The sequence below is a fragment of the Aquarana catesbeiana genome, linkage group LG08 (genome assembly GCF_042186555.1).
Source record: "Aquarana catesbeiana isolate 2022-GZ linkage group LG08, ASM4218655v1, whole genome shotgun sequence".
Classification (NCBI taxonomy): Eukaryota; Metazoa; Chordata; class Amphibia; order Anura; family Ranidae; genus Aquarana; species Aquarana catesbeiana.
This window is the reverse complement of record NC_133331.1, coordinates 116,594,210-116,607,832: the sequence shown is the minus strand read 5'-3', so window position 1 is coordinate 116,607,832 and position 13,623 is coordinate 116,594,210. Positions and strand designations below refer to the sequence as shown.

The 13,623-nt window shown below is 41.8% G+C and overlaps 1 protein-coding gene across 1 annotated transcript in view; it reads left to right on the top strand.

Moving 5' to 3' along the window:
- PCDH15 (protocadherin related 15) overlaps nucleotides 1-13,623 on the top strand; it is a 2,079,434-nt gene that overhangs the window by 2,048,532 nt on the left and 17,279 nt on the right. The window contains exons 34-37 of the mRNA XM_073596339.1: nucleotides 2,251-2,272; nucleotides 4,317-4,355; nucleotides 5,699-5,772; nucleotides 12,604-12,739. Coding sequence (XP_073452440.1) covers nucleotides 2,251-2,272; nucleotides 4,317-4,355; nucleotides 5,699-5,772; nucleotides 12,604-12,739 — 271 coding nt within the window. The remainder of the gene's footprint in view (nucleotides 1-2,250; nucleotides 2,273-4,316; nucleotides 4,356-5,698; nucleotides 5,773-12,603; nucleotides 12,740-13,623) is intronic.

The window sequence follows — 13,623 nt, the reverse complement described above, 5'->3', positions numbered from 1 at the left end:
ACTGTTAGCAATCGCAGGGATCAGGCCTGACTCTGCGAACGCTGCAGTTATGCATTTAGTGTTTTGTAAGTGTCAGTGATCGATCGATACTGCACTTGGGTGGGGTGGGCTGGGCTGGGCCGGGCGGAGGGGCAAAACGCAGGTGCTAGCAGGTATCTGGGCTGATCCCGCTAACACTGCGTTTTTGGGAACCCTAAACTGCTGGGGACGCCAGTATAGATCTGATCGGATCAGATATTGATCCGATCAGATACTATACCACTAAGGGAGCTGTACGGTGCGTGCGTGGGTTTTAGCGCTACTGGCGCTAACCTGACGCTGCCTGGGGCTGGTGCTTGCCAGTTCACCAAAATGCTACCAAAAAAACTGTTAGCGATCGCAGGGATCAGGCCTGACTCTGCGAACGCTGCAGTTATGCGTTTAGTGTTTTGTAAGTGACAGTGATCGATTGATACTGCACTTGGGTGGGCTGGGCGGAGGGGCAAAACGCAGGTGCTAGCAGGTATCTGGGCTGATCCCGCTAACACTGCGTTTTTGGGAACCCTAAACTGCTGGGGACGCTAGTATAGATCTGATCGGATCAGATATTGATCCGTACAGATACTATACCACTAAGGGAGGTGTATGCTGCGTGCGTGGGTGTTAGCGGTACTGGCGCTAATCTGACGCTGCCTGGGGCGATGCATATCACCGCCGGGCGATCAGGGGGCTAAACCTTTATTCGGTAATAAACGGCGGGTGCCCTGACACTATAAAAAATAAACAAACTAACCAGCGTCACCCGTAACAGTTATACGGTGATCAGTGGTGAAAGGGTTAACTAGGGGGCAATCAAGGGGTTAAAACATTTATTCGGTAGTATATGGGGGTCCCTGTCGCTATAAAACGCTGACGGTGAACCTAAATATTTAGGTCCCTAACTAGCGTCACCAGCGACACTAATACAGCGATCAGAAAAATGATCGCTTAGCGACACTGGTGACAGGGGGTGATCAAGGGGTTAAAACTTTGTTAGGGGGGTATCCTAGACCTAAAGGGGGGTAATACTAACTGTCCCAACACTGTAACTGTCACAAACTGACACCAATGCAGTAATCAGAAAAAAAAAAAAAACTGCTGGTGTCAGTTTGTGATGGGGGGGTGATTGGGGGGGGATCGGGGGGCGATCGGGGGGGGGGATAGGGGTGTTTAGTGTGCCTGGCATGTTCTACTGTGTGTGTGTAGTGTTGTGCACTCAAATACCTGTCTTCTCTCCTCAGGCCGGAACGGAAATTACCGAGCCGAGGAGAGATGACATAATTTCCTTTGCTGCTGTTTAGCATACAGCAGCAAAGGAATGATGTGATTGGCCGGCGGCGATCGCGAGGGGGGGCCACGAACGGATGGCCTCCCCCTCACCTCTGATTGCCGCTGGACAAAAGACGACCGCCTCGGGCACCGGGGGGGGGGTCCGATCGGACCCCCCACCCGCGGAAGGCAAATCACGTATATGTACGTGATTTTGCCTGTCCGTGCCACCTTGCCGACGTAAATCGGCGTGAGGTGGTCGTCAAGTGGTTAAACAAGGCTTCAAGGGAACACCATTATTGTCTTAAATCAAACTCAAAAGAGCACTCAGCCCTAGTAAAAAAATATTAACTTAATTAAAACCTGTTTTTAGTACTTCAATAAAACATAGGTCCCACGATGCATACTTTTATAAACAAAAGCCAAATCAAGGAACCTTTGTATAGTGGGGATCCAACTCCAATCTATAGTATCGCCTCATCCATAAAAAGAAAAAAAAATGTGTATGAGAAATTTAAATGATACTTAGAAAACACAAATCAATCATAATTATGGTTCGTTATATGCAGTGATATGTCTATTGCCATAACAGAAGTCCATACAGACGATACAGAGCCCATGTATAGCTTATTTTTGCCTTTACTACATGTGCCATCCAAAGATATGTGTATTTTAAATATGTATAAGCTTTAATTTGCTCAGATTATACAAAGACAAGATGAACTGTATATCATATACTGTCAAAGGGACAAAGGTGTATGTTATGTAATGCAGAAGTTTAATTGTCTTCATGTTAAAAAAAATAACAATACAAATAAAACAATAGGTTATAATGAGTCAACAATTTACTGGCTATGATTCATTAAATATGTTTCAGATCTATAGCTTTACAAATGTGAGTTTGTACTACCTAAAATTGCAAATTTGATGTATTTATTTTTTTCATTTTTTTATCTATTACAGGCGGGGTTATGCTCATCCTGAGGTATGAACCTTTTTTCAGATTCCATTATTTCTGTATATACCAAATAATTTGAAATTACAATATACAATATAAGTGACATCCCATCATGCAGAGTCATGTCAACAGAAGCAAATACTGTAGTGATTACATTATAATATGCTACATTATTATTGTTATTTTTTCTATAGGATTTATATAGCACAGTTTCTGCAGCAATATAAAGGGAGGCTTAAATACATTTTAAGACAAGATCATTAGGTAGGAGCTGCTTGTGATAATTTATAAGCTAAAGCCTGATACACACTACTACTTTTTTTTGTTCAACCGAGCAGGGCTGAATGCAAAACAACTGACAGCTCAGGAGGAGCCGCTGTACTCTGCAATGTTAGTACAATGATCTCCCCTACTATTCTAGTGTGTTCTGACAGGGGGACTGCCCCCTGCCAAAACACTTCGGTCAGTGATCTCAGCACTGATCGGGAGCCGATCTGCAGACCTTTTTAGGTCATGCCCCTTCAACAGAAGTCGGCATGTCGGACTGGCTGCAGTACACATGGGCCAAATGTTGGCCGGTTTCTATTGAACCAGCTGATGCCGCCCCACATTTGACCCATATGTGCTAGGCTTAAAGTACTGTTGCGTGCTTCAGAAAACAACGTTTTCCAGTAAATAATCAATTAAGTGATCTTTTAGGATATCATTGATAATGATAAGTGTAATATACTGTTACAATTATCAGTATTGAAAGAATGATCTTGAATAGTTCTTGATATTGGTACTGTTGTATGAAAAGTGTGTTAAGTGCATATGTTATTTCTAGCAAGCAGTCAGATTCCTTGTTTCTTTGAACTTTTTTCCTGTAGCATACTTTTTATGAATCATAATCTGTATGTCATAATTGGGTATACAATAAAAATATATAATAATATACATGACTTAATTCAGTCTAATGAATGTACGTACATTCAAGGTTTATCTAGTGACATTTCACACATTTAAAAGAAACCTGCTGTGGGGAAGTATGGAGATTTGAACCTCTCCTCCAACAAATACTACACTATATTTCCATGGCGGTCTTGTCACACTGGGATTGATTTACTAAAACTGGAGAGTGCAAAATCTGGTGTAGCTGTGCATGGTAGCCAATCAGCTTCTAACTTCAGCTGGTTCAGTTAGCTTTGACAAAAAAAAACCTGAAGCTGATTGGTTTCTATGCAGAGTTGCACCAGATTTTGCAGTTTTAGTAATTCTTCCCCACTGTTATTTTAAATCAGAACAGCTGCTAGAATTAAACTGAGTGGCATCACTAGTAACAGAATCATTGTAAAGAAAGGAGCAAACCCTGCATCTGTATTTAGCAAAAAACTGCTACCTCACATCCCTATGCACATATACACTACTGCAGGTAAAAACTATACAACAAACATGTTTGTTTTTTTTTTAATATTAATGCTATACTTCAGGCAAACTGATAAATATACAGATGAAATACAGCACATATAAGGGTTATGCTTTAACTTACAAATTTATTTTAAGTATTTTTCATCTATCACTCCATAACCCTGCTTGCCAGAGGAGAAGACCTGGTTTTAATCTACTGCAGTTCAGTTATGTTTACAGGTCTTTTTCCTCCCACCCAGCCTGTGAATAGAATATTAAAGAAGAAGAAAAAGAAGCAGCAGCAGCCGACTAATGAGCTTGTCTCTCTGTTGTTCTGTATTTCCCACTTATCAGAATGTTCCTTATACTGAGGCACAATTGATTGGCTACTTGCACTGCTTCTTCCTGCACCAGTCTAAATTCTGGTTTACAGGAACTGCAAGAGAAATAATTTTTCTGCATTAATTTGGACTTTTTATGTATGCCTGAAGTTCAGCTTTATTATTGATTATTAATAGATGTAGTCTTTATTCACTTGTTAATTTTACAAATGTGCATAGAAATATATATAAAACATATATGGAAAGAGAGAGAGATTAAAAATGGTCTTACTTTTTCCCCATCTGTTCTTTTCTTCCTTACTTATCTGCATCTTTTTTATGCCCGTCTTTTTCAATGGGACCAGCAACAACAATTGCTGAGACCATCTCTCCTAAAACCTGAGGTATTGTTGTTTCCTTTCTTCTACATTTAAAATATGCATGTTGGCACTGTTGAAAAAGTTCTGACATGAAAGAAACTGTTAACAGTTACTGTATGTAAAACCTACGTCTACTATGTAAATATACATTATTGTATTACCATGTTCAGTCATTTAATTTTTCTGCTAATTGGTCACATATTCAAGGACACGTATGAATTTTTGTTATATGATCACTTAAAGAATTCCTCCATCCACAATATTTCAGTGTTGGGGTACTACAGGGTTAAATCATCTGATGGTCTCTGGACTTTTTAAGTGACTCTGGTAGTGATATCCCTGGTCTGCACACTTCCCACATTCATCATGAGTGTTTACAACTATCCCTGCTAGAATTTTTACATATTTTTTATTTTTAATGAAATGGAAAGATTAAAAACATCACAAAGTGGGCGGAAACACTACAAACTCAAGGACTAGAGCTAAGAACTATGTTGGGAAGATCTTGCTACTGAAGTCCCAAGTTTCCACTTACATTTGAAATATGAAATCATACTGGGAAGTAACACTTTAATCTTCATAACAAATTACAGTGATAACAATCCTGTTTCATATTTAGTTCACATTGACTTAAAGTATAACTAATAATTTTGCATTACCTTTTGCCTGCAGGCTTCTGTTGCCTGTCATTTGTTAATGCCACAATTATCTTAACAAGTTTGATGTTAATATAGAAATAGCATATGGCCTAATATAGGTTATGCACCAAATTGCTATTTTTACTGCCCTACCAAACATGAAAGGTCTAACAGATTTAATGTTATGATACCGTCTTAGTGCATGTCAATAGCTTTTCTTGCTTGTGCCCCACTAGATTTCAGTGGCACCAAAACTGCTGGTTTGTTAAGTGACATTGTTATAGGTAAAAAAAGTGTAATGTAGCACATTATTTCAGGTATTTCAGGTATGACAGCTCTTCACTGGCATTTTGACAAATGGTATGGTGGAGAAAAGTATGTGACACTGTAACTCATAACAATCAATAAGATTTATGTGTGGATAGTAAAAGTAAAACAAATTGATTGCCATGGTTTTCTGCACTCTACATATAGCCAGTGTCTACATTTACATCACAAAAACATTAACCACTATAGACAAGTGGCTTTATTAATTTGCAAAAACAAATTTCCAAAATGCAGTAACCCAGAAGGTTTAGAATTTTGTTTACTGCTAGCAGGTCATTGAAACAGATTCCTTTTGGTTGCACTGGGTTGCTGTACAATGCATACTTAATGCTGAAGGAAAGCAATGGCAAATAAAGTAAAACATTTCCTAAAACATACATATTTTTATTTTATTTTCTTAAGGAATTGTCAATGGAGTCTGGCATTGATCCTGGTCAGGAGTATTATGGACAAGACTATTACAGCTATGAGCATGGGTATGTCTAATGTTTTTATTTTTTAAATAATCATTAACTATCATAACCAAATGTGTTTCTGTGTTTTCATTATGATGTAAGTTGTCCCTTTCATGTCTAAGCCTATTTCTGACATTTGGTGTTTACAAGTTAAAATCTGTATTTTTTGCTAGAAAATTATTTAGAGCCCCCAAACATTATATATATATATATATATATATATATATATATATATATATATACATTTTTTAGCAGAGAATCTAGAGAATAAAATGGCGATTGTTGCAATTTCTTTATCATACATCATAGGACACAGAGCCTCAAGTAATTACTTGGTGGGTTATGGGCCTACCTTCAGGTGTTGACACTGGTATAACCAATACAGGAAGTTGACTCCCCTATATAACCCCTCCTCCTTCCAGGAGTCCTCAGTTTTTTCTCCAGTGTCTAAGGTGTTGGTCACGAGTGAAGATGTGCTCTGAGGAGCTCCAGTTAGGGATCCATGCTGGATTTGAAAAACCTCCACAACCGGACCCATCCTCGCCACTGAGGCCATAGGATGGTACCTGGGCCTCGCATTGAAGAACGAGGTTTTGCCTGTAAGCTTCTCTTTGAGAGCTAGACCCTAGGAACCAGGACTCTTTTTGGTTTTTCATATTACCTAAAGTTGTTCCTGAGGGGTGCTATACAGGTCCAAAGGAGCGGAACCCCTTTAAAAAGGGCCCCAGTCTTTGAAGGTTTAAATACGCTGCCTGCCGTGATGGGTGAAAGTTGGATCTGTCTGTTCAATCAGCAGTATCCTGCAGCGAGGATAAGGTAAGGGGAGAAGCCTAGGAACTGTAAAAAGTCCACCTATGCCTTTTTCTCAAAAAAATACATATATATATATATATATATATATATATATATATATATATGTATATATATATATAGATATCTAGATATCTATAGAGATAGATAGATAGATAGATAGATAGATAGATAGATAGATAGATAGATAGATAGATAGATAGATAGATAGATAGACGGGCGGCACAGTGGTGCAGTGGGTAGCACTCTCGCCTAGCAGTAAGAAGGGTCGCTGGTTCGAATCCCGACCACGACACTACCTGCCTGGAGTTTGCATGTTCTCCCTGTGTCTGCGTGGGTTTCCTCCGGGTACTCCGGTTTCCTCCCACACTCCAAAGACATGCTGGTAGGTTAATTGGATCCTGTCTAAATTGTCCCTAGTATAGGTATGAATGTGAGTTAGGGATCTTAGATTGTAAGCTCCTTGAGGGTATAGGGACTGATGTGAATGTATAATATATATATGTAAAGCGCTGCGTAAATTGACGGCGCTATATAAGTACCTGAAATAAATAAATAAAATAAGATAGATAGATAGATAATGTATAACTGTATGCCTTAAAATGTCTCCTCTAGAGGGAGTATATTACACTTACCTAGTACAATGCTTTTTCAGCAGCTCTGTGTCTGGCTATAGCAGCGGGTTTGGTCCCTGCAGCCAGAGGGGAGTTCTTAATTGAACACATGGTGTTCCTCTTCTGAGGGATCTAAAGGGGTTACAGCAGTTGTTTATGAACATACAAAACCAGCCATTTGCATTTTTTTGTATAAAGTGAAGTCTTCCTTTAAAACTAGGAGCTTAACAAACACTGATGATAAAAATTCCCCTCCCCCTCCCCTCTCCTCCTGGAGAGGTGCAGTAACAGCTGACACTTATGTGTAATCAGGTTCTTACCTGAGGCTTAACACAGACGCTCTCAGTTAATATGCTGAAGACAGAAGTCTGTCACACTAAGAGACACAGGAGCGCTGGCCATGTAAAGGTGTGTAAACAGGCATTTCCAGCACAGGAAATATTATGGTACTCAGCATCAAAGGCTGATCCTTATGGTTTTCTTTTGCTAAAACTATTGTTCAGCAAATACCATAATTTGTTAAAGTGCCTCTGCTGTTGTGCTTAGCACATTTGATTTCCAGTGTACCACAAAGGTACCAAGGATTCCACCCCCAGGCGCTGGGAACTCCAGTCATGCCTCCACACTGTCATCCTCTCCGGAGATACCTGACATGGCAAGCCAGTATGAGTCATTGGAAGCAACTGGTGGTGCAACTGCTTCTCACACTTCAGCCCCTGTGTATGTGACTGAAGAGGCATTCTCCTCTGCCCTGTTGGGCTTAGAAGGAAGATTAGTGGCTTTAATCGCATTCTCCATCCAAGAGGATAGGAAGCATGCTACATGACCCTCCCCCACCTCAAACCCCTTTTTCCAAGGGAACAGTGGGCACAGGATGAGGTGTTATCCTCAGGTGATCACGGGGAAAAACAAGCCAAATTTTCCTCTGCGGAGGAAACAACAGTTGATGAAGTAAGCTGAAAGTCTAGGTCCCTTCTTTGTTTTTTTTTAAAAAAAAAAAAACCTTTTACAGCGTTAATTTATGCTGAATGGGATCATCTGGATAAGCATTTTTTTCCCGCCAAAGAGTTTCTCACAAAGGTTGGAAATACCAGCAGTAGACGCTGCGATTTCCAGCATCAATAAAGATGCATAATTGCTTAAGCATCCAACAGATAAGGAGTTGGAATTTTTTTTTTAAATCCTCCTACCAATGGCGCTATGTTTTGCCATAGATGCCATAAAAGACCCTATCCACCAGGCGTCTCGCCTTGTGCTTGTGCTAAAACACATGCTTAGGACCCTGTAGTTAAAAGGGTTGGTCAGCCGAAGCATCTTGCAAAAAAGGGGTGTCTGACTAGTTTTCCTTTTCATTGGGGAAGGTTTGGTGACATACATCCAAATCATTTCTAGCAGTAAAGCTCTTTTGTCCAGTAGAAGGTATAAATGTCCTTTTATTTAAAGTGAAGCCACAACAGCTCACAGGTTAAGTACTCTGACAGCCAGTGCAGCCATGGGAGACTTCCTGACAGACATGGGTTCAGATCCACATGTCGGCGTTCACTAGTGAAGGAGCCACTCCTCACAGGTAACTACTCTGACAGCCAGCGTAGCCATGGGAGGCTTCCTGAAAGACGTGGGACCTCGTCCTCACGTTGGCTCCTTGTGACCTTGGACAAGTCACTTAAACAGATTCCTTCCCCTGCGCAGGGGCAGCTGCCTCTAGGCAGCAGTGACGGCCTCCACCATCAGACTCTAGGGCATGATTTCCAAGAAATGCTGTTCAGATCTGTGCGACTTCAAGGTAGTCCCTGCACTACTTTGGTACCACTTTGATGCGACTTGAGGTCCATAAACTTCTAGAATACACAGGCATTGTTTCCTGTCGCATCAAAATCACGCCCCAACGTATTCTCGGCAGCAAAAGATGACAGTAAAATCACACAACTTTGGGGTTGCAATAGTGGAAACTGAGCCTAAGAGGAGAAAATATTCAGCCCCTGTATACATGATTGAAGATGCGTTTTTCCTCTGCCCTGCAGGGCCTAGAAGGAAAATTAGCGAATTTAATCGCATCCGCTATCCAAGGATGAGAAGCGTGTTAGGCCCCCCTCCCCCACCTGAGATCCCTTATCAAGGGAACAGTGGGTAGAGGATGAAGAATTACCCTTAGGTAATTGGGAAGAAAGGCAAACCGAGTACTCCTCTGCAGAGGAGACAACTAGAGTTGAACTTTTTTTCAGCCTCGAAATCTGAGAAATTGCTAATACAAACCTCTTACAGAGATGATTTGTGCCTCTTTCAAGCTACCTCCAGTAGAGTCAGCTGATAGTTCTGTTTTTTCTTAGGTTCCTTGGAACATTCACTGCCTTTTTCATGCGTTTCCTGTACATGTACAGAGCCATGCAGAAATTCAACAGATCCATTCTAGATCTAAAAGAATCTAAATCAGTTCCTGAAGATCCGCTCCTTTCTATGGAGTCGATCAAGTCAGTAGTTTCTAGCCTGCAAGGAGGAAAACTTCTGGCGCCTATCGGCCTCAGGGATGCATATGTGCATGTCCATATATTTCCCACTCACCAAAGGTTTCTGCGGTTCGAAGTAGAACAGCACCATTTCAGTTTATAGCCTTGCTCTTCGGGCTAGCTACAGCACCTCGAGTGTTCACAAGGGTGCTAGCCCCACCTGTAGCCAGGTCAAGGGCACAGGGCTTGAACCGGGGGTCTCGGGCTGGCGGCCCTCCAGCTGTTGCGGAACTGCAGGTCCCATCATGCCTCTACTGATGGGAGTCATGCTTGTAACTGTCAGCCTTGCAGTGCCTCATGGGAGCTGTGGTTCTGCAGCGGCTGGGGGGCCATCGGTTTGAGACCCCTGGCTTAAACAGTCTTGGCATACCTAGACGATCTATTGCTAATAGACCAATCACTGTTCGGAGTAAGGTGTACGCATTACAACCAGTTACCTGGAAAGGTCTGGGTTGCATTCTCAACCTAGTAAAGTCTCCATTAAAATCGCTAAAAAAGGGCTGCAGTATTTGGGTCTGATCATAGATACAGCCCAGAAAAAGGGTCTTCTTGCCCCAGAAAAACAAAACAAAAAAAACACCACTCTATAAAAGTGTTGGTGCGGATGGTCAGGTCAAAAGGAGGTCCCTCCATTCACCTTTGCATGAGGTTGTTAGAAAGGATGGTGGCTTCATTCGAAGCAGTTCCCTTTGCCCAGTTCCATTCGAGACTGTTGCAAAACAGTATTCTATTTGCTTGGAACAAAAGCTTTGGACTTGCCAATGCGGCTGTCCCCAAGGGTGTCCCAAAGCCTCAATTGGTGGTTACTAAAGAATGTCCTAAAGGGTAAATACTTCAAACAACTTTTCTGGAAAGTGGTAACGACAGAGAAGACAACTGTCCAAGGACAGTGTTCAAGAACCGAAAGAGCCTTGCCCATCAACATCCTAGAGATTCGGGCAGTGCGTCTGGCTCTAAAAGCTTGAACTTCCAGGTTAAGGGATTGTCCCGACAGGATCCAATCCGTCAATGCCATGGCTGTGGCCTATATCAATCACCAAAAGGTGGCACCAAGAATCTCTCAGTGCAGAGAGAAGTGAACTATATTCTAACTTGGGCAGAAAGAAATATTCCGTGCCCATCGGCAGTCTTCATTCCGGGAATAGAGAATTGGCACGCGCACTACATGTGCCGCCAGCAGATTATTCCCAGGGGAATGGTCTATTCACCCCGACATGTTTAGGGCTGTTTGTAAAGGATGGGGGACTCCGGATGTAGATCTTCTAGAATCCAGTGCAAAATAAAGTTAGTCAACTTTGTGTCCACAACAAAGGATCCATTCGCATGCAGAACAGATGCATTGATGATACTGTCGGATCAGCTTTTACCGATTTATGCATTTCCCCCTATTCAGTTGCTGCCTTGACTTCCTTGCAGGATCAAGCTGGAAAGAAAACCGGTAATTCTGGCAGCACCAGCATGGCCCAGAAGGTCATGGTATGCAGAGGTCCTAAAGATGGCAGTGGAGGATCTGCGTGGGCTTTCCAGGGCAGTTATTTCTACTTTAATTAATGCTAGTAAGCCAGCTTCTAGAGCTATATATTATAGAGTCTGGAAAGCTTATGTTTCCTGGTGTGAATCCAAGGGTTGGCACCCTTGGAGATATATTAGAGGCAGAATTCTTGCCTTTCTACAAGTAGGCGTAGAGATGAAGTTGGCCCTGAGTACTATTAAGGGCCAAGTCTCAGCCTTATTAATTTTATTTCAAAGACCACTTGCTACACATTCTTTATCAAGTAGATGTAAAATGGAATGAGGATATCGCCTTCGGGCACAGTGTGCTGCAAGCAGCAGTATAATTCCTCAAGGTCTGGGGGTGCCCTACGGGTTGTGTCTTCCTCCCCTCAAGTATCATTGCTATGGGACATCCCACCAAGTAATTACTTGAGGCTCTGTGTCCTATGATGTACGATAAAGAAAATAGGATTTTTAAAACAGCTTACCTGTAAAATCCTTTTCTTGGAGTACATCATAGGACACAGAGCTCCGCCCCTCTGTTTTATGGGGTGAGAGTATATTGCTTATATTGCTTGGCTACAAAAACTGAGGACTCCTGGAATCAGGAGGGGTTATATAGGGGAGTCAACTTCCTGTATTGGTTATACCAGTGTCAACACCTGAAGGTAGGCCCACAACCCACCAAGTAATTACTTGAGGCTTTGTGTCCTATGATGTACTCCAAGAAAAGGATTTTACAGGTAAGCTGTTTTAAAAATCCTATTATTTTATGTCACACAGTATTTGTCCCTCCTTTGCACTTCAAAGTATTCAGATCGCCGATTCTGAATACTGTATATTTTTTTAAAACTGGTGCCATTGGCAGCCGAGTAAACAGGAAGTGGCGTTGTGACGTCGCTTCCGTGTTTACAATCAGGAGACTGGAAAGAAGCCAGATGCTTCATGCCAGTCTATCCCTAGCTGCCAGAAGTGGCGGATCGTGGATCAGCTCTCCCGGTGGGACTGGAGGCCCGATCAGAGCGGCAGGAGGCAGCGGGAGGAAGGACGTCCCCTCCTGCTCCTCCGGGATAACAATCAAGCGGCTTTTATCTGCATCAGTTGTTCGGTTGTTATCCCTGGAAAGCCGATTGCCCGAAATAACCCCCGAAAGCCGAGGCCGCACATCTGCATACGCTCGGCGGGAAGGGGTTAAACACACAAAACAGTGATAGACCAGATAGCAGAGGACCCCAGAACAGGGAATAAAAGACACAGTAATATACAGTGGCTATTTTAGTTCTAGTTTGATATAGCAGGCTGTTCTAGTTTGATGTAGCAGGCCTCTTGTATACCTTTTGTGAACTGGTTGTTCTTTGTCTAAAAATGTGCACATCCCTACCCTTGAAAGAGGCAAATAAATAACCTTAATATGATGGTGTTTTCTGTAGGTATGAACTGCCTCAGTATGGAAGCCGGCGAAGATTACTGTCACCATCTGGCATGTATGAGGATTATGGAGAAGTGGTTGCTGAGAACGATGGTGGATATTATTATAGTCCTCATGGACCTAGCACAGAAGGAGATGTAAGTATAATTACATAGTATACATAGTATACTTACATAATATATTTTTCTTATATTTTTTTTTAATAGTACTTTAGTACTAAGGCAAGACTGGCATTGTTCAATACAAAATAATGATATCACAAAAGTTATGGGTGTAAAAATGACTGGCAAAATGCTGAAGTCAGGCAAAGTCTGGAAAGTCAGGAAATGCCTGATTTCATCAGTTTCCCTAAAATAGTCTCACATGTGTAGAAATGCAAAATGAAAAATATAAATTTAAAGTTATTAACTGTGAATTCCTTTACAAAATTTCAGGGAAGAATGCGTGGGAGACCTCCTTCCAGGAGAGGCAGAGGTCAGGGGCCAGGCAGAGGAAGTATAGCAGGCAGGCCTGGTCCAGCCAGAGGTAGCATGCCAGTAGCTAGAACCAGTCAAGGAAAGAAAAAACTGAAGGCAGTTATGCAGATAAGCCGTGTAGCAGTGAGCACTCATAAATCTTCTGAGGCTGCAGAGATACCCCATCATTCTCCTTGGAAAAAAGCTAAAATATTTCCAATGATTCTTCAAAAGGTGAAGGGTGGGAAGGATTCTACATATGCTAAGCTAGTTTCTGCACGTCAGGTTGAAGGTGATGACAGCATGGTCATTAAAGGAAGCTACTTCCAAAAAACAACAGATAAGCACTCAGTCACAAGAAAGTTAGATCGTGCCCTTCAACGAATCAATGCTGCCAGAAAGCTACATTCCCGCCGAAAGTCAGTGACTTCTTCTACTAAAACATCAGCTGATAGTGAAAAAGATGAGGACGATGAAGACTCAGAAGAGAGTGAATCTGAAAGAGATGAAAGCAAATCTGGAGTTTCAATTAGTGTAACAGCGGAAAGTGATTCTGAAGAAAGTGA